At 37.8% G+C, this 21073-nt stretch overlaps 1 protein-coding gene across 1 annotated transcript in view; it reads left to right on the forward strand.

Annotated features, from left to right (window-relative positions):
- The window catches only part of CTNNA2 (catenin alpha 2), a 1386686-nt gene that overhangs the window by 166208 nt on the left and 1199405 nt on the right, over window positions 1-21073 (forward strand). The window contains exon 2 of the mRNA XM_069583081.1: window positions 8188-8294. Coding sequence (XP_069439182.1) covers window positions 8193-8294 — 102 coding nt within the window. The 5' untranslated portion in view covers window positions 8188-8192. The remainder of the gene's footprint in view (window positions 1-8187; window positions 8295-21073) is intronic.

The raw sequence follows: 21073 nt of genomic DNA on the forward strand, positions 1-21073 counted from the left end.
TAAGATCCAGTAGCCCATGGTCAAAAAGTAGAGTGACAGCTGTGTTACAAAGACTTGGGAATTGTTAGAGAAGAGAGTTAAGCAGTTAGTTTGCTCTACAAAAGGAATGTTTCAGAAAATTAGTTTGGGCTGCATTATACATCAAATGAAAGATAAAGGGAGCAGTTTATGTTTATCTTGCTGTAACCTGAATATGAAATGTTGAGATTCTTATGAAGATTAATGTTATATAATCATTGCGTATGGATTTCTAATTTACAGGAGGTTAGAAGGACAGAGAATAAGTTAATTGCCAATTAATAATGTGTTCCTATTAAATAATTTGATACTTTTGGACTATAAAGATAATTTCTCAAAATATATTATCTGAAATAGTAACAGTTATTATTTTCAGTTTGTGGAATCTACTACCTAAATCAGAATTGAAATGCTGCTGAAGAATAATAGGTAGAATAATAGGTAGAACAGTGTTAGTTTACCTTTGGTCAGATATATTTTGTTTAGAAAAACTGAGTCCTTGTTAGGACTTAGGAAACCTAACAGCATATACAATGAGCACTGCCTACCTGGATATCACATATGTTCACATCCAAATGGATAGCAAGTCATACTTTAGGAGCAGATTGAGTCTGTTTATGCTCCAAAATGAATTTAAATGACGAGAATATGAATGTAGTGAAAAGCACGGAAATGAATTTGACAGATACTAGTTTTCATTTTGAGTTTCAAATTACTGGCTTTCTGTTAGCATATATCAGGAGTTGTGAATTTCTATTAAGTTGGCACATAGTTTTAAATTTTATGAGTATGCTATTGTAAGTGTAAAAACTCATTTCAGTGAGATATGGACATGGATATTTCTTTTTTAATCAGCAAGCTCTAGGCTATATATTATTAGTCTAAGCTTGTCATCCTGACAGCCTTTAGGCTGTGGAGCTTTATTCTTATATTCCTTTTTGGTGATGTTTTGTTTATTTGGGTAGAATTAAAAAAGAGGCTGTGAAGAGAATTTAGTAGTTTAATACTTATTTAATATTTGCTTAAAATATTAAGGTATACTTTACAGGCATTTGTGCTTAGACATGTATTATTATTACAACCTCTTGAAATTATTAGAATGATGCTTTTGTTCAACAGTATTTCTTTCAGTGTTTTGTTAAAGGTATGAGCTTATCATACATAGAGGTCTTGCAGATGTAGTACCTGAGGGCTGTTAAACTTTAACAGTATCAGAAATAACTACCCCACTCTCTTCTACTGCAAACAGCAAAGAGCAGTTGAAAATTACACATCACCTCAGTTTTGGATTAAAAATGGTGATGGATCTTTTAATTGCAGCAGCAACTTGCATCTTGGGTCACCTGTCAGTTTACTGATCAAGGACTCTGAATGCTTATTATGTCGGGGACAGTGATGGGCGACCCACTGCCTCCTTATAGTCACAGGAAAAGAAATGGGTGACATTGAGCAAAATTAATGGTGGAATATCAGTAGCAGGGCTTTCCCAGCTTATTTCCTACTGTAAATATGGCTACCATTTATTACTATTGCCGCTGCCGCCAGGAGTATTAGCAGAGGTAGCTACCATATCCTAAGAATCTAGGCTATGCTTCCCCACTCTGCCAAATGTTCTACACACATAACTCATATAATCCTCACAGCAGTCCTGTATGGATGTTGATGGAGATTTCAGGTAAAAAGGTTCAAGTTAGGAGCCAGGTTATTTTCATAGCCAGGGTATCACCAGGAAGAGTGCTGACTACCTGTCACTATCTGTTTAGATCTGGTGCTGATGCAGGTAGGCATCAGTGTGCCTTTTATTCTCTGAGGGTTTTTGAATCAGATGAGATGCCTCGTTTTCCGCTTTTGGTTCTCAACTTCTACTCCTGTCTGAGATGCATATGCACATTCTCAACTCTAGAAAAAATCCCTCTTACAATAGAGGGGAGGAACGTTAGAGGTAACTTCCTTTACTAATACAACAAAAATGAGAATTACTATCATATTTCAGATGGCATTTTTGGAAAACTTTTTTTCATAGCCCTCAAATAACATCAAAATATTTAGGAACTGATTCTTTGGAAACATTATTTTCTATTAAGCAATTATTCCTGGACCCTCATTTCTGATTTTGGTGAACTGAGGAGCGTGGCTCTCTCCCACTGTTACTTTACATTCTTCACAGGGATCACTACCATTTCCTCTCCAATGCATGAAAGTGAAAAGTGAAAGTGAAGTCGCTCAGTCATGTCCGACCCTCAGCGACCCCATGGACTGCAGCCTTCCAGGTTCCTCCGTCCATGGGATTTTCTAGGCAAGAGTACTGGAGTGGGGTGCCATTGCCTTCTCCGGTGGCAGGGATACTACTTGGAAAAGGCATCTTCTGGGGAAACTGAGAACTTTTGGGGATGTTGGAGGTTGGTGTACATGTGGTTTAAAAAAACTGAAAGGATTTTGGTATGCGATTTCATTTTCCCATTGAGAATCACTTCAAGGCATTGGAAAATCATAAATACCATCCAGAAAGTATTGATATAATGATCCCAGTGATACTTGTAATAACAGTAGTGTTATCATTACTGGTGCTAGGATCTCCACAGAGATATCCCCCATCTTCCTGATCACTGCTTCCCTCCTGGCATGCATGGCCATGGACTGTAATCACAACAGTGGTTTTCTAAGTACAATTCCTGGACCAGTAGAATCATCTGGGCACTGGTTCCAAGTGCAAGAAAGAAAAAAAAAAAGGCAATTTCTCAGACCCACCCTAGACCTAATGAATCAGAAACTGTCTGGATTGCTTTGTGTATGAACATGCCCTCCAGGTAATATGATACACACTCAAATTCAACTATGACAGCCACCTGCCATAGTTTCCTATTGCTGTTGTAAAAATTGACCACACATTTAGCAGCTAAAAACAGCACAGATTTCTTACTTGTACTCTCTGAAGGGCAGAAGCCCAGGTAGATTTGTCTGGGTCCTCTCTTTAGCATTTCACAAGGCTGAAATAATGATGTTGATAGTGCTAAATTCCTTACTGAAGGCACTAGAGAAGAATTCACTTCCAACCTCATTCAGGGTTTTGACTGAATTCAGTACCTGGTGGTTGTAACCTAAGGTCCCTCTTTCATTGTTGGAGGTCAACCGGGGTACACTCTTAGCTTCCCGAATCTACCCACGTTTCCTTTCATGGTTTTCATCTATTTCCAGTGGTGGGTCGAGTCTCTTTCACACCTTGAGTCCCTCTGCCTCCCTCCCCTGCCCTACCTGATGTCTTTGTCTGCTGTATCTCTATGACTGCCTCTTCTGCACCCAGCCAGGAGGAAGTTGTTTTTAAGTGTTCAGTGACACATTGGGGCCACATTGATAATCGAGGGTCATGTCCCTATTTTAAGGTCCAGTTATTAATAACCTTTAGAAGGTTATTAATTCCCTGGAGAATGAAATGATAACCCACTGCAGTATTCTTGCCTGGAAAATTCCATGGACGAAAGCGCCTGGAAAGCTGCAGTCCATGGGGTCACAAAGAGTTGGACACAACTGAGCAACTTCACTTATGTCACTTATTAATAACCTTAATTATATCTTCAAAATCCTCTTTACCATGAAATATAACATAATCACAAGTTTAAAACAAAGGGTCTGAGGTCATGGGGACCAAAATTCTGTTTACTTGGCATAACTCATCATAAGGTCTTTCTCTTGACTTCGCCCAGGTGCTGTGTTGCTCCCTAGGTGGCCCAGCCTCACCATCAGCATCCCATTCTTGCCCCAGGGATCAAAGTGGCTAAAGGAAACTGTTCTGCTTCCCCAGGAAGTGAAGCACCTTTCCCGTGGGCTCCACGTGTGCATCAGGGCACCTGCCCTTTGTGTTCCCCTCATCTCGTCTGTCCTTACTTTGTGTCCCTCTGCATTCGCTCTCTCTCTCATTCTCCAGAAGTGGTTAGCTCCTGGATTTTCCATTCTTGTCTATGTCTCTGTCTCCCTTCCATGGTTCAGAAGCACTGTGGTGATGCTGGCATAGACCTAAGCCTAGGAGTTCCTCGTTATAAGCAGTGAAACATAATGCTTCATGGTGCTTATGAGCACAAAGCCTGAAGCCAGGCAGTTTAGTTTCAAAATCTGTGACCTTGGGTAGCTCTCTTAACTGTTTCATGCCTCAGCTTACCTATCTGTAAATGGCAAATAATGACAATGTTAGATCATTAGCCAGTATTACTAATACTCAGAGAAGAAACAGTAAGTTCCGTGTATTCAGGCTTGATTCATGAGGAAACTTAGAAAATTCTCTCGCTTTTTCACATCTCTCACTTTCTCACCAAAACTTTGTTTTAAAGCTTCTTGCCTTGGCCCCCACCCTAATGGATATCTTGAACTGGCTAGGATGATAGTCATACAAAAACATGGCAAAGAAGTAAACCCATCAGTGTTTGCATATGCAATGTCATGATTTTCAGGATAAATTCATAAATTATATAAGGCTGTTACCATTTTTGTTTTACAGGATGAAACTGAAGCTTAGGTGAGGTAGCTGAGTCAATAGCCTACATATAGCAATAGGTGAATAAACACGGTATTAGTCATTAACTTCTCATGGCTTTACTTGTTAACCAAAGCTAACTTGTCTTCTAAAAAAAGCCTCACAGAGTTTGTAGGCAGTAGTGCTCACTCAGTATTGGTAAAGAGAAAAATCCATGAAAGGAACCTGAATCTGGAGTCCTATGGAGGGAAAGCAGGTTTTGGTGGCCTCCTGAGTAACTGTCAGTTGTCCTGGACCATTGTTTTACAAAAGAACAATAGAAGGAATGGTGAAAACTCAGAAAGTATAGGCAGAGAGCTCAAAGACATTTTTCGAGGAAAATCTGGAAAGGGGAATTTCTCCAGTGGATTATGCATTAGAGTAACATATATATCATTTGAAGGTACTCCTTGGCACAGGCACCTCAAAAGATTTTCTGTTTATCAGGACAATGTCTAATTAACAAAGTACTTGACCTTTGGCTGCTCATAATGGAGCTTGTTTTACTCTGTTAGTCTTTTGGTTATTTTTTGTTGTTGTTGTGAGTGATGAATGGCTGCTAACACCTTGACATGTGCTTCTTCCTTACCCCCATGAAGAATGTCTGAAGTTATCTAAGTTATTACTGTGTAGGTTGTTTTATCACCTTTTATGGATATGCAGTTTGACACTTTTCAAGAATATCTTCTCAGAGATTAAATAGATTGCCAAGAGCTTGTTCACAGGCTTGTAAAATTGTGGTGTGTGGATAAGGACAACGCTATTGTCTTTTCTTTTTTACAACCCCTTTTGTTGCTCTTTGCGTGCAGTTAATATTCTAAGTTTCCTACCAAAAGCAACTATAATATGTCATTTTTCTTTGAATTTAAATTATTGAAAAAAATATGTTTTCTTTACATAGAATCTCTTTAGTGGGCAAAACAGTCTGAATCAAATGTGTGGATGCCTAGTATGGTTTTGAGACATGTTCCTTTGGAATGTGAGAGGCTGGTGTATGATTGCTGGTGTATGAACACTTCATTTGTTCACTTGCCTTCTTATTTGAAGTTAATTTGCTTATTCCACACAGAGGAACACGTTTCTATGACTAGGTTTTCCCCTTCAACAAATTAATTCCACATAACCTTTTCTTGCCTTTTGCTCTTGAATTTTGCCTGTGACTAAAAGATTGATCCCCAAAGGAATGAATTGAGTCCAATGATTTGCTTGGTCACTCTTGTCCTTTCAGTTTTAGATTTATAAGTCTTCCAACCTTCATGATCCAAGGCTCTGCTCTAATTCTGCTTCTTGGTTCACAGATGCCTTGAAGTCTTTTTTAAGCATCTCCCATTTTTGCTTCATGCATGCTAGGTTAGTGTCTCTAATGTAAGTGTCCCAGCATTTTTATTTCTCACATCAGCATGTTTTGTTCATCTCTTTAGTAATACATCAGAACATGCATAAAGATGTTGTGTGCCTTCCTGTTCCACCAGCTTATATGCACAAGCATGCTCATGTAATAGTGGTGATTCTCTGCATAGTCTACTTATTACCTTTCACTACTGTGTTAAAATGAGTTCACTACGCCACTACTAGTTATCCAGCTGTCTGTCCTGTAGGACCCTGTTGTGCATCATCGTTACTGGGGCCACTTATTATTCCATGAGAGCTGGAAAGAAGTTTATAGGGAACTTCTTGGGGACTGGAAATCATTGTGCCCTAAGAGATGCTGGGAAAGACTGAGGGCAGGAGGAGAAGGGGATGACAGAGGATGAATGGTTGGATAGCATCACTGACTCAGTGGACATAAATTTGAGCAAACTGAGAGATTGTGAAGGATAGGGAACCTGGCATGCTGCAGTTCATGAGGTCACAAGAGTCAAATATGACTTAATGACCGAACAACAACAAAGAGCTGGGTTACTTAGGTAGGACTGGCTTTGGCAAGGATGAAGGTATCCTGTGTGGGTAGAAAGAATCTGGCATTTTCATCCTCTCACAACACAGGAAGGTGTGCTGCCTAACAGCAGAATTCTGGGCATGTTAGAGCTGCTATGTAGCAGTTGGTAGTGTGAATGGAAATGTGTAAAGTGTTTTTTGGTTTTTGGAGGACAGGCAGCATATCCGTGCCAACTATTGTTGTTGTGAAGGAACCCAAGTCTAAATCGGTCTATATGGTTGGATTGCTATGCTTAGTTTATTTAAAACATAGCATTTGGAGAGAGGTAAAATACCAGCATACTGCATCTTCGCCTTTTTTTTTTTTTTTCTTGAAGCAAATTTGTTAGGTCTGTTTGCAAAAGGACTAGCTGTGGCAGGGCAGTAAAGAGACATGTGCCTCTTGTGATATACCTTTTTTGTACTGTTAATTCTAATAGAAATAATCATCTACATTGATTTATAAGAGTGGAATGGAGTGGGGTCATTGATTCAGAAGAAAACAGCTATGAACAGTTTGATTTATGATGGTATTAAAGCAAATGATTCAGATTCACCTTGCATAATCTAAGGTTGCTTGTCCAGTGGTTAGTTGTCAAAATATATTCATCAGAGAGCAGTCAACTTCTCAGTGAGAAGCACACCTCTAATAGAATGTCTAATTTACTCTTTTGAGGCTGGGATGATATCATATGCTCGATATGTGCAAGGTATGCAGGTTGCTACCTGCATACCCGTGGTTCTTAGGTAGAAAAGGATTGTTGTAGAATGAAATAAATAATCTTATCAGACACTCATTTTATGGGATTAGGATGTAAATACAGTCATTAATCAGAGAGTATGAAAATAGCAGCAAACTAATTTTCAGAATCATTGCGACTCATTTTGTAAGATATCTCTCCTATTTAAGAGAATAAAACTCAGCTCTTCCAGGAAGCATAATATCCTCAGTGGTCAGTTATGATGTGACAAAAACAAAGAAGCCTTTTGTTAGGACCTGGGGTCTTTCATCTGATTGTCATGAGTTTATTGTACTTCTTTAAAGTCTTTGCTGATCTCCTTTGGTGACTGACTTTGATGTCCTTTCCTCAGTTCTCCTGTGGCCTTCTCTGTATTCCTTGATCACAGCACAGGCCACACGGAGGCATAACTATGGCCAGCCTCTGCTACTTCTGCCTTGAAACCACAGGTACTGGAGGGCAATGATCAAGGCTTTCCCAGCAAATGTGTGTGTACGTGCTAAGTTGCTTCAGTTGTGTCCAACTCTTCGCGACCCCACGGATGGTAGCCTTCCAGGCTGTTCTGTCCGTGGGTTTCTCCAGCCAACGATACTGGAGTGGGTTTCATGCCCTCATCCAGGGAATCTTCCCAATCCAGGGATCAAACTCGCATCTCCTGAATCTCCTGCATTGGCAGGTGGGTTCTTGGGAATCCCCTTCCCAGTATATAGCAGGTGGATATGTGTACTAAACACTGAGTGAGTGACATATTTCAGTGTCAGTTGGGCCCCAAAAGTTTGTCTAATGAATACAGGTGCCCTTAAGAAATACCCGTTTTCAATCTGATCCTCACATCATTACTTCACATAGTTCTATTTTCTGATTTCCCTAGCTCTAACTTGATGAGGTTGAACCAGACAGGTAATCTTCAAGTATGTTCTAACTTTTGGTGACTTACTCATTTTGAACCCCTAAGCTCACATTATTTCTGTGATCATTATTTCTAATGGATAATGTTTGTTTCTGTAGGGAGCATGACTTCGGCAACTTCACCAATCATTTTAAAATGGGACCCCAAAAGTTTGGAAATCCGGACCCTAACAGTGGAGAGGCTTTTGGAACCGCTTGTTACACAGGTAAGAGATGCTCTGAAATACTGTTACCTGTGTATATTTCTATTGCGATTATATCATGACTTTCTGAAGAATGTGAAAATCCTTAGGCATGAATGAATCATGCCACATTGCTAACTACTTAATATGTATTCCTGCCCCAATTGTGGGCAGTTTTTTTCCTTTCTTCTCAATGGGATTTGGAGTGCTTTTTACTAAAGTTTTCATGTGATTTTTGAAATTAAGTTAATGAGGTAATTAAAGAAGGGGCTTTGGTGAAGGGGACCCTCATTTGCAGTAATAGATTCAAAGTCTAAATAAATCATGCCTAGCTTGCTTTCAGATGCAAATGCAGTTAGGAGGAACTCTATTGCCTATTTAAGAGCGAAGTATATTTATTGAATTACTTTGTCTTTAGTTTAAAAGGGGAAATTCATCATGTTGAAATGATGAAATGTTCCATTTTTATGTTGTCACATTTCCACATGAGAGCCATCAACAGAAAAACATCCTCTGGATTTTTAAATTTTAAAAATTAACTTTTTGTGGTCTTGTGAAGCATATTATTTGGTATATTAACTAAGAATTTCAGGAAGTTAAAATTCAAGATTTTATGGGTATATTTGTAGAGAAATGCCATGACAAATTAAGTAGAGACCATTTATATTGGGTAGAGGCTTCCCTGGTGGCTCAGACGGTAAAGTGTCTACCTGCAATGTGGGAGACCCAGGTTTGATCCCAGGGTCAGGAAGATTCTCTGGAGAAGGAAATGGCAACCCACTCCAGTATTCTTGTCTGGAAAATCCCATGGATGGAGGAGCCTGGTAGGCTACCGTCTATGGGGTTGCAAAGAGTCGGACACGACTGAGCAACTTCACTTCACTAGAGATCACTTATATTGGTTTTCTATAGCTTCTATAGCAAATTACTATAACCTTGGTGGTGTAAAGCATCACAAGTTTATTATCTTATGGTTCTAGAAGTTAGAGGTCCTAATGTTAGGATATTGGTAAAGAAGCATTCCTTCTGGAGGCTCAAGTAGAAAATCTGTTTCTTTGCCTTTTCCATGTTCTAGAGGCCATTCCCTTCTTTGGCCCCTTCCTCCATATTCAAAGCCAGCAGTGTGGCATCTTCCAATCTCTCTCTGACTGACCTCTGCTCATGTCCTCATATTTCATCCTGTCTCACTCTTATAAGGACCTTATGATTAAATTGGGCCCACACAGATACTCTAGAATAATGTCCTCATCTCAAGATCTTTGAGCAAATCACATCTGAAAAGTCTCTCTTGCCATTTTTAGGAAGCATATTCAGACTTTCAAGGGGTTCGAATATGGAGAAAATCTCATCTAAAATTCATCAGCTAAAAATTTCCAAATCTCACCATCTAAATCTTCTAAAGTAGGTATGAGTAAGGTTCTAGATAGGGACTTCCCAGGTGGTGAAGTAGTAAAGAATCTACCTGCTAGTACAGAAAATACAGGAGACATGGTTTCAGTTCCTGAATGGGAAAGATCCCCTGGAGTAGGAAATGGCAACCCACTCCAGTATTCTTACCTGTAGAATTCCATGGACAGAGGAGCCTGGTGGGCTTCAGTCCATGGGTTACAAAGAGTTAGGCATAATTGTGCACTCTCATGCTTATCATCAAGGTTCTAGTTATATTCCTTCTTCAAGTAAAATTTCTCTCCATCTATGTACCAGTGAAATTAGAAAATAAATCATACACCTTCAAAATGCATTGTGGGACAGGCATAAGATAACAGGTGCAGACATTTTCATTTAAAAAGAGAGAATGTGGAAGAAAAAAAAAGGTTACCAGTCTCAAGAAGCTTAGAATTCCAACTAGGCAAACTCAACTGGATTTCACAGCTTGGTGATAATCCTCTGTGGCTCAAGGCTCTGCCCTCTGGGCCTGGTTCTTTACTCTAAGAATCATTATTCTTTTTTCAAGAAAGATAGCATGCATTTTCAGTTGAATATTTCCTGCCTGTGCAACTTGAAAGTACAACGGCTTTTTTGAAATTCATCTCTCTCTTTTTTTCAGTTCAGATTTGTCAGTATTTCAACTGATATAACATTCTTGAGAAACCTGTGGTTCTCTCTTGTATATATCAGATTTTTCTCTATTATAAAACAGGATACTTTGTAGATCTATCATGGATAACCTCATCTCCAATTTGTCCTCTGCTGAAATCACTGAGGGAATCCATGAATCCCGTGTCCAATCTTTCCAAGAGCTCCTTGTGTGAATGAACATACCAAGGTTTTAATCCTTCCAAAACAATAACCAAAGGTTCAGTTAAGTTCAGTCGCTCAGTCGTGTCTGACTCTTTGCAACCCCGTGAATCGCAGCACACCAGGCCTCCCTGTCCATCACCAACTCCCGGAGTTCACTCAGACTCACGTCATCTAGACACAAAGTTGACTTTTTCTCAGCAGCCACTTTTTCCTGAAACTGAAACTTCTAATTTTAACACCTCTTGCAATCTGCCTACCTGAGAAGTTTCTGAATCACTGGGTCTTGGTTCCTTTCAACTTAAGATTCTTAACAAAAAAAAAAAAATTTTTCTGGCTGCATCTTGTGGCATGTGGCAGGATCTTACATTCTTTAACCAGGGATTGAACCCATGCCCCCTGAAGTAGAGGCATGGAGTCTTAACCACTGGACCACCAGGGAAGTACCAATAATTCTTGACTCAATATGTTTCTTTCCTCTTTAGTTCAGTTCAGTTCAGTTGCTCAGTCGTGTCCGACTCTTTGCGACCCCATGAATTGCAGCACGCCAGGCCTCCCTGTCCATCACCAACTCCTCTTACATTTCGTTATAAGCAGGAAGAAGAGACTAGGCCACTCCTTCAGTACTTTGCTTGGAAATCTTCTCAGCTAAATATTCAAGGTCATCACGTAACTCTGGTTTCTACATAATTATAGGAAGCAATTCAACTAAGCTTTCTTCTACTCTATAACAAATATTGTTTTTCCTCCATTTTCCAAAAACATGTTTTCATTTCCTTTTGAGCCCTCCTTTAACTGTTCATTTATAATGATTTCAATAATTTCTAAAATGATAAAAGCTTACTCTACTGTACTGTTCACTTCCTTCTGAGTCCTCACCAGCAGGGCTTTTAACATCCATATTTTACTCTCTGTTCAAGGTAATCTAGGCTTTTTCTATCATGTTCCTCAAAATGTTCCCAGCCTCTGCCTACCATCAATTTCAAAGCCATTTCCACATTTTCAGGTAGTTGTTATAGTAACACCCTACCTCCCAGAACCAAGGTCTGTATGCGTATATGCTTCCAATTGCCACTATGACAAATTACCACAGTCTTAGTAGTTTAAACAACACCCATCTATTACCATACAATTCTAGGGGTCAAAGGTCCTAAACACAAGATGTTGGTAAGGATGTGTTCATTAAGGAGGAAGTTCATTCCTATTTTTAGCATCAGGAGTGCACCTGTGTCCTTGGTTGTGGTGCTTTCCTCCATCATTAAAGTCAACAGTTTAGCACCTTTAAATCTCTCCCTCTGACTTCAGCTTCTACCATCATATCTTGACCTCTGACTTTAACCCTCCTTCCTCCTGCATTCCAGGCAGATTCTTTACCATCTGAGCTATCAGGGAAGCTCCCTCTTATAAGAACTCCTGTGATTATATTAGGGTCACCCAGATATTCTAAAATAATCTCTGGATCTTGAGATCTTCTGCAGAGTCCCTTTTGCCATTTAAGGTAAGACATTCACAGGTTCTAGGGATTAGGAAGTAGACATGTTTGTTTGTAATTGTTGAAACATTTCATTAGATTTATGCCCTTTTTTAATGTGGTCATGATTCTTATTAGTGGTATACAAATTTATTCAAGAAACACCTAATACTGATAGACTCTTAGATTTGAGAGTATGTTGGCTGCTGCAGTTGCGGTTTGTGGACTAAGACTGATCCATGAATTATTTGTTATTGGACAGCAATAAGCACAGAAATTTAAAGTAAGTGCTTTGAAAAATTTATGGTAGTTTGGTAGAGTAATTTTATGCATGTTGAAGCTAATCATAAAATTTGTGCTTTTTATCATTAAATTTCTGGGGTTATTCATTGTCTTATATTTTTAAAAATCTTTGGTTTATGCACTCTTAGAATAACATATATTTGACCTTTCATCATAGATAGCTTGAAAAAGCCTGGTTTGGGAAGTTCTTTGTGGTTGGTCTGCTCGGAAATATAGTTCTGTCAGCTGGGTTACAAACACAGATTACCTTATTCTAGCGTTGGATTTTTCACTTCAGATTACATGCCAATATATTTAACCCTTATCATGCAGATGAAATGAAGCAATAATTAGAACATAGTGCCCTGTGTTGATTAAATGTAGTCTCCATTTTTCTTTTCTTGATGGTTGAATTTCAGGTTCATACTGGTCTAAACCAATACTGTATAAGTCAGTGAGAAGGATATGAGTGAATCTAGGATGGGCAAGCACAATATTACACGTAAACTCTCTTATTTCTTAAAATTTTCATATCTTTACATATTTGCTCTTGACTTATCTAAAGACCAAAACATCTAAGATTACATTTAAAAATTACAGCCTTTTCCATGTATCTTTCAATCCAGTCATTTCAAATTCTTCTGTCAATAAAGGCAATAGATTAAAAAATATTTGTTGAAAATAAAGACAGTTAATAGTCTAATTCATAGTTTTTCACTTAATACAGGAAAATACTTACAAAGTCTTGTTGAATTTCACACTGTGACTTAATACTGTAACTATTCTTAACACCCTTCCAGTGTGTCCTAATATCTAAATGGCTTACCTTTCTTACAGTGTTCATATAGTGATTTAAAAAAAAATAAAAAAATGATTCCCTCAAAAATGTGACTTTTAAGACAGGCTTTTGTAAATATTGTTTCATGATAATATGCTTATGTTATCAAGACTCACCATTCCCACCCCTGGAATGAAATCTTAAGGGTAAGAGTAATATGATTGTTGATCCTTGGAAGACATATGAATAATTTAGGAGAGATAAGATAATATTAGATATAAACTCCATGTTCAACATTTAAAGCAAAAGGTGGAAATGAGAGAGAAAACTAACCTAAACTAAGCCCCATATGAATCAAACACATTACAGTTTTATGAATAGAATAAAATTCATTCAAGTATCCAGTGACTCTATATGCCTATAGCCATCCTGCAGTTTATATAAAGCTGGATAGAGTTGATATAAACACCAGAAGTTTAGGAATTCTCAATAAAATTCATTCACTGTCATAAGAAAAATGATGTCAGGAATTTACCATCAGTAACTATTTAAAGTAGTAAACAAAACTTTATGTCATTTCTATCATAATATATATGAGGTGCATGTTTAACTTACAATGTTGAAATGGCAAGATTCTTTTTGGAAAAAATTTACATAATGAAAATCATGCAATTTCATATGAGAAAAGATTCATCTTATGCATTTTTAGACCTTGAAAAAGATGCCTGAACTTTTATAAATTCAAGAGAGTAAAAATCTTTAACAGGCCATATTCTATGATGCTAAGCTTTATTAGGAAATGGAAAAACTACATTTGGCAAATTTATTAGGAAATTAGGACACACTCTTAGATAACTCTTAAAAGCAAAGGGAAATTATAAACTATATATGACTTAATGAAAAAGATGATCTCTTCTTAACAAAATATACATACCCAGTAAAAGCTGTGCTTAGTACAAAAGTTTAGCTTTAAATGCCTTTTCTTACTAAAGAAAAACCAGAAATAAACTAAGTATTCAACAAGTTAGAAAAAGAACATCAAAAGAAACTGGGAAATCAGAATTTAATAACCATAAAAACTGGAATCATTAAAATAGTGAGTTCAAAGGGTTAAATTAATTCAAAATTTGATTCTTTTTTGTTAAATATATTATTTATTTATTTATTTTTGATTGTGCTGGGTCTTTGCTGTCATGCAACGGCTTTCTCTAGTTGTAAAGAATGAGGGCTACTCTCTGATTGAGCTACATGGGCCTCTCCTTGAGCTGGCTTCTCTTGTTTGCAGAGCATGAACTCGAGCCATTCAGGCTTCAGTAGTTGTAGCACATGGGCTCAGTAGTTGCAGCTCGTGAGTGCTGGCTCAAGTAGTTGTGGTGCAGTGGTTCAGTGGCTTAATTGCCCTGCAGTGTGTAGGATCTTCCTGGAGCAGAAATCCATTACTTGTCCTTTGCATTGCCAGGCAACTCCCAACCACTGGGCCACCAGGAAAGCCCTGATGCTTTCTTGAAATGGCCAATATAAATTCCTCAGGCACATATTATGGAAAATATATAAAGAATACATAAGATTATGAATGAGAAAGCAGAAACAACTCTAGAAACAAGAGAGACTAAAAGAAGCATAGTTGACTATTACATGCAACTCTACATTTAGGAAAATGGAAGCACAGAGGAAGGGAATAACTTCCTAGAAAGATTGAAATAACCAAAATTTATCCAAGAGGAAGTGGAAAACTGGATTAAGCCATATAAATATTGGAAAGCTTTTAAAGATCTGTTATTAAAAAGCACCAGAACAGATGGATGTCTAGCTGAATACTATCTGATATTTAAAGAACTGATAATTGCAATGTTACTTAAAGTTCTGCTTCAACCGTAGAAAAAATTTAACAGCTTCTCAGTAGTTCTTGAAGAAACATAGCCTTTATATTAAAAATTCAAGACACTCTAAAATAACTTTCAAAAAGGACTATGATAATTCAATCTTATTTCTGAATTTAAATGCAAACAAGAATTCTACATAAAAAAATGTAGAAACTATCATCCAGCAGTGTATCAAAAGTTTAGCATATTCATAACAAAATAAGACTTTTTAAAGAATATAATGACAGTCTGTTATCAGGAAAGAAAAATATTTTAGTTTCTCAATAGGCTATATCCTAGAATACTAAACAGACATTTGACAGAATTTTGTAATCTTTTCTAATAAAAACTTTAAATAAGAAAAAGATCAAGCTTTTAAGATAAAGGAATATGTCATGTAAACATAGGAACAGGACAGATAAAGTCTTTCTTTTATAATATTATTGTGTACCATTGAAATTAATGTGAGAATAAGGTAAGATAGCCAGATATAGTATAAATATACAAAAACAGCTTTGTCTGTGCAAAACAGTTAGAAATGAAAATGTAAATATTCTCTTTGTAATTAAAAAGTATATACAGAAGGCCATTATTCTTCCAATGTAAAATCTACCTTAATTTTGTAGATTTGTAAATTGCAATTTTATTATTATTTTCACACCATGGAAGTAGTGATTATGTTTATACAAGCCTTGAAGTTAGGAAGGCTTGATTGTGAATCAGAGCTTGAATATGTTACTTCATCTGTCCTCATATGCAAGTTATGGATACGTCTTGAGATAATTAAAGTGGTACCTGAGACAGTCCATTAAAATAATGTAAATGTCTGACAGTGTTCTCATAGTGATATTATTGTTGAGTCACTAAGTCGTCTCTACCTCTTTGCAATCTTATGAACTGCAGCACACCCGGCTTCCCTGTCCTTCATAGTAATATAGGTTTGCTCTTAATGCAATGTTCTTTATCACTTGGTAGTACTGGCTTGATAGTAATGGCTTTATTACTTGATAGATATGACTTACTTGATAGTAAATAATTATTACTAGGAATTGGATGCCATGTATAAAATAGGGATTCATTGGATGTTTTCTTTAGAAAAAAAAATTTTTAATGTATATTTAGAAGAATTGTTTATGGTTTACATTTAATCAAAGATGACTAAGGGAGAAACATCAAATTACTGGAATTCAGCCTTAAACATAATGAAGCTAAGGCCATCACAATAGTACAGGATGAAATTTATTAGAATTTTGTTCCTTGTTTTTCTATAGAAAGATGAATATGCAACTTAAGAAATAACCCTAAGCATCTGATAAAAGAATACCACTGATGTTTAATGAGCTGTTCTAAATTGGCGTGATGGGGAAAGAACCTCCTGAGAAGAGGAGCTCTCTTTAATCTTTTTCTGTATCATTTTCAGTAGTGTCCATGGGGCCCTATTAGGTTGGGCTCTAAATGCCTTCTATATTTAGATCTTTTTAAACTTTACTCAAAAAGTTAATACTTATCTCAAAAGCTAAATAATTAGAACATTATATCTTAAAATATTATTTCAAAATTAGAAAAAATTTTACCCACCTTTTGGTATTAGTCCTTATACAGGAATTACCTCTGTGTGACTCACAACAATAGTTAAATTCTTCTGAGCATTTAAAATCAGGGAAAGAGATTTATATTTAAAATTAGAGAATTTAAAGTTGGAAAGTGATTAGAGAAATAAACTGATACTCAGAAATGAAGTAACTTCTGAGAATTAAGTCAGTATGTGTCCTTTTATGTTATATCATACCAGTCCATTCTAAAGGAGATCAGTCCTGGGTGTTCTTTGGAAGGAATGATGCTTAAGCTGAAACTCCAGTACTTTGGCCACCTCATGCGAAGAGTTGACTCACTGGAAAAGACTCTGATGCTGGAAGGGATTGGGGGCAGGAGGAGAAGGGGACGCCAGAGGATGAGATGGCTGGATGGCATCACCAACTCCATGGATGTGAGTTTGAGTGAACTCCAGGAGTTGGTGATGGACAGGGAGGCCTGGCATGCTGCGATTCATGGGGTCACAAAGAGTCGGACACGACTGAGCGACTGAACTGAACTGAACTGATACTCTGTTTTATACTGTTTACAAAATATTTTGTATATGAATTTACCTAAAGAAAAAAAGTATGAAATGAAGTCTCTCATTGTATCCTTTCTCCATCTGTCCAGAAAATATCAGTATTGAAACTACCTTAATTCATGTTTTATTCTTGAGATTCGAAGATTAATACATTTGGATGGTTCCATGGTGATACTATAATGTTGTAATAAGTTGATTATTCATCTTTGTCAGAGGATTAGAACTGCATGAACGTGAAGAATGTACTAAAAGCAAACGATGGGAATTCTAATAAGCTTATTTATTTATTTGATCAAATTTAGGTGTAATGTGGTTAACTTGTTTCCAAATATTTTCCTGTTTTTGTTTTAAAATACAAATTCCCATTTTAATTTTTAAATGCTATTTTTCTGACTTTGAAAAATGTTTATCTGTCTTTATTAGAGGTTTTGTGGCTGAATAAGTTCAGTTCAGTCGCAAAGAGTCTGACACGATTGAGCAACTGAACTGAACTGAAAGTTAACTTAAAAATCGTAACTTTATTTAAAACCTCCATATCTTTCCTCATGAAAGAAAAAATAACATATATTAAAAATAGGATTTGAATACATGTAATGCGATCTCTTCAAAAAAACTTAGAGGTACCAAGGGAACATTTCATGCAAAGATGGGCTCGATAAAGGACAGAAATGGTATGGACATAACAGAAGCAGAAGATGTTAAGAAGAGGTGGCAAGAATACGCAGAAGAACTGTACAAAAAAGATCTTCATGACCCAGATAATCACAATGATGTGATCACTCACCTAGAGCCAGACATCCTGGAATGTGAAGTCAAGTTGGCCTTAGAAAGCATCACTACGAACAAAGGTAGTGGAGGTGATGGAATTCCAGTTGAGCTATTTCAAATCCTGAAAGATGATGCTGTGAAAGTGCTGCACTCAATATGCCAGCAAATTTGGAAAACTCAGCAGTGGCCACAGGACTGGAAAAGGTCAGTTTTCATTCCAATCCCAAGGAAAGGCAATGCCAAAGAATGCTCAAACTACTGCACAATTGCACTCATCTCACATGCTGGTAAAGTAAGGCTCAAAATTCTTCAAGCCAGGCTTCAGCAATACGTGAACTGTGAACTTCCAGATGTTTAAGCTGGTTTTAGAAAAGGCAGAGGAAGCAGAGATCAAATTGCCAACATCCTCTGGATCATGGAAAAAGCAAGAGAGTTCCAGAAAAACATCTATTTCTGCTTTATTGACTATGCCAAAGCTTTTGACTGTGTGGATCACAAGAAACTGTGTAAAATTCTGAAAGAGATGGGAATACCATACCACCTGACCTGCCTCTTGAGAAACCTTTATGCAGGTCAGGAAACAACAGTTAGAACTGGACATGGAACAACAGACTGGCTCCCAATAGGAAAAGGAGTATGTCAAGTCTCTATATTGTCACCCTGCTTATTTAACTTCTATGCAGAGTACATCATGAGAAACGCTGGGCTGGAAGAAGCACAAGCTGGAATCAAGATTGCCAGAAGAAATATCAATAACCTCAGATATGCAGATGACACCACCCTTACGGCAGAAAGTGAAGAGGAACTAAAGACCCTTTTGATGAAAGTGAAAGAGGAAAGTGAAAAAGTTGGCCTAGAACTCAACATTCAGAAAACCATGCCAGAAAAGATCTTGGCATCTGGTCCCATCACTTCTTGGGAAATAGATGGGGACACAGTGGAAACAGTGTCAGACTTTATTTTGGGGGGCTCCAAAATCACTGCAGATGGTGATTGCAGCCATGAAATTAAAAGATACTTCCTCCTTGGAAGGAAAGTTATGACCAACGTAGATAGCATATTGAAAAGCAGAGACATTACTTTGCCAACAAAGGTCTGGCTAGTCAAGGCTATGGTTTTTCCAGTGGTCATGTATGCATGTGAGAGTTGGACTGTGAAGAAAGCTGAGCACTGAAGAATTGATGCATTTGAACTGTGGTGTTGGAGAAGACTCTTGAGAGTCCCTTGGACTGCAAGGAGATCCAACCAGTCCATTCTAAAGGAGATCAGTCCTGGGTGTTCGTTGGAAGGACTGACGCTGAAGCTGAAACTCCTATACTTTGGCCACCTCATGCGAAAAGTTGACTCATTGGAAAAGACTCTGATGTTGGGAGGGATTGGGGACAGGAGGAGAAGGGGATGACAGAGGATGAGATGGCTGGATGCTATCACTGACTCGATGGGTGTAAGTCTGAGTGAACTCCGAGAGTTGGTGATGGACAGGGAGGCCTGGCGTGCTGGAATTCATGGGGTCGTAAAGAGTTGGACACGACTGAGCAACTGAACTGAACTGAATGAATGAGGTTATGCTTTGGGAAATTTACCTATATGACATATATTAATATTTAATTGAAAGGCTATAAAGTGTTTTTATTATTTTATAATTATGGTTTCATTCCCTAATATAACAGTTCTTAAGTTGTACTTTTTTAAATCTTTGGTACCCACAACTAAAATAATTCATTTTGTTTCAAGTACTTCTTTGAATTGATGTCATATGTTGGTTTACTTGGCAGTTATTGTGTTTGTCACTTTTGAAATAGGAATTTAATTGACTAGTGTCTTGTCTAGAGTTAAGATTAATTTCTGTTTTGAGACTGTGTTCAAAATTTTGATGTCTGCCACCAGATGGGAGTGATGTTCTTTTTGTTATGAGGCCAGCTGTATTAGCAAAGTTTTGAAACTTGAGTAATGTGTAGAATCCTTTTAAACCCAAAATTAAAGCCAAAAAATTCCTCCCAAATCTTAGAGTGGGCTTAAAGTAGTATTAAAAACATGAAATTATGTTTGCAGATATTTTTATTCATAAAGAAATTTTATAAAATAAGTAACAAAACAAAATAGGAAAATTGAAATTGACATTAATTTGATGGATGATGTTTTTCTGACCTTAAATCATTGGATACAACATAGATATGGTGGTAACTGCTTTAGCTCTAGGTCTTTTGTGTTTGGCAAACACTCATTACCTTGTGCACCATTAGGACCAACTCTGCAAGAAATAACTATTGAGTCCACCATGCCATCATTTCACTTTTTTTTTTTTTCCACAAATATGCTTACAGTTAACAGATAGCATCTGCCTCTGTTCCCCTCTGATTGGCCCAGGGCAATGAAAGTTAAGTAGTAAGGCATTGTTATGGTTTTAGATGTGGCTCTGCAGTAAAGAAGCTGTTTGCAATGCAGGAGCTTCAGGAGACTCCAGTTCAATCCAGGAAGATCCCCTGGAGGAGGGCATGGCAACCCGCTCCAGTATTCTTGCCTGGAGAATCTCATGGGCAGAGGAGCCTGTCCGACTACAGCCCATAGGGTCGCCAAGAGTCAGACATGACTGAAGTGACTTAGCATGCATGCAACTGTATTAAGAATGACACAACTAAATCTCCTCCTGAAAGAGCACCAGAATTGCAGCTAGCTACTGAACAACCATCAACAGAAGGACACTAGAACCCACAAAAAAAAGATACCCCATATCCAAAGACAAAGAAGAAGCCAGCCACAACAAAATGGTAGAAGGAGTACAATTAAGATAAAATCAAATCACATACCTGCTGGGTGACCCACAAACTGGAAAACAATAATACCAAAGAAGTTCTCCCACTGCTGTGAAAGTTCTGAGCCTCACGACAGGCTTCTCAGCCTGAGTATCCCACAAAGGGGCTAAGAATCCCTAGAGAATCTGACTTTGAAGGCCAGTGGTATTCGACTATAGGACTTCCACAGGACTGGGGGAAGTATAAACTGCATTCTTCAAGAGCACAAACAAAATCTTGAGCACACCAGGACCCAGGGGAAAGGAGCAGTGACCCCACAGGAGACTGAAGCAGACCTACTTGCTAGTGTTGAAGGATGTCGTGTGGAGGTGTGGATTAGCAATGTCTTATTGAGGGGACAGGAGCATGGGCAGCTGCAGTCCTAGGTGTCTCTTGATGTGATCCCTCTTGGAGGTATTCATTGACCCTACCATAGAGCCTGTGGACGCCAGGGCTGGGTTACCTCAGGTCAACATCTAAGAAGGAGGGAGCCCAG

Source organism: Ovis canadensis, chromosome 3 (genome assembly GCF_042477335.2).
Source record: "Ovis canadensis isolate MfBH-ARS-UI-01 breed Bighorn chromosome 3, ARS-UI_OviCan_v2, whole genome shotgun sequence".
NCBI classification, from domain to species: Eukaryota; Metazoa; Chordata; class Mammalia; order Artiodactyla; family Bovidae; genus Ovis; species Ovis canadensis.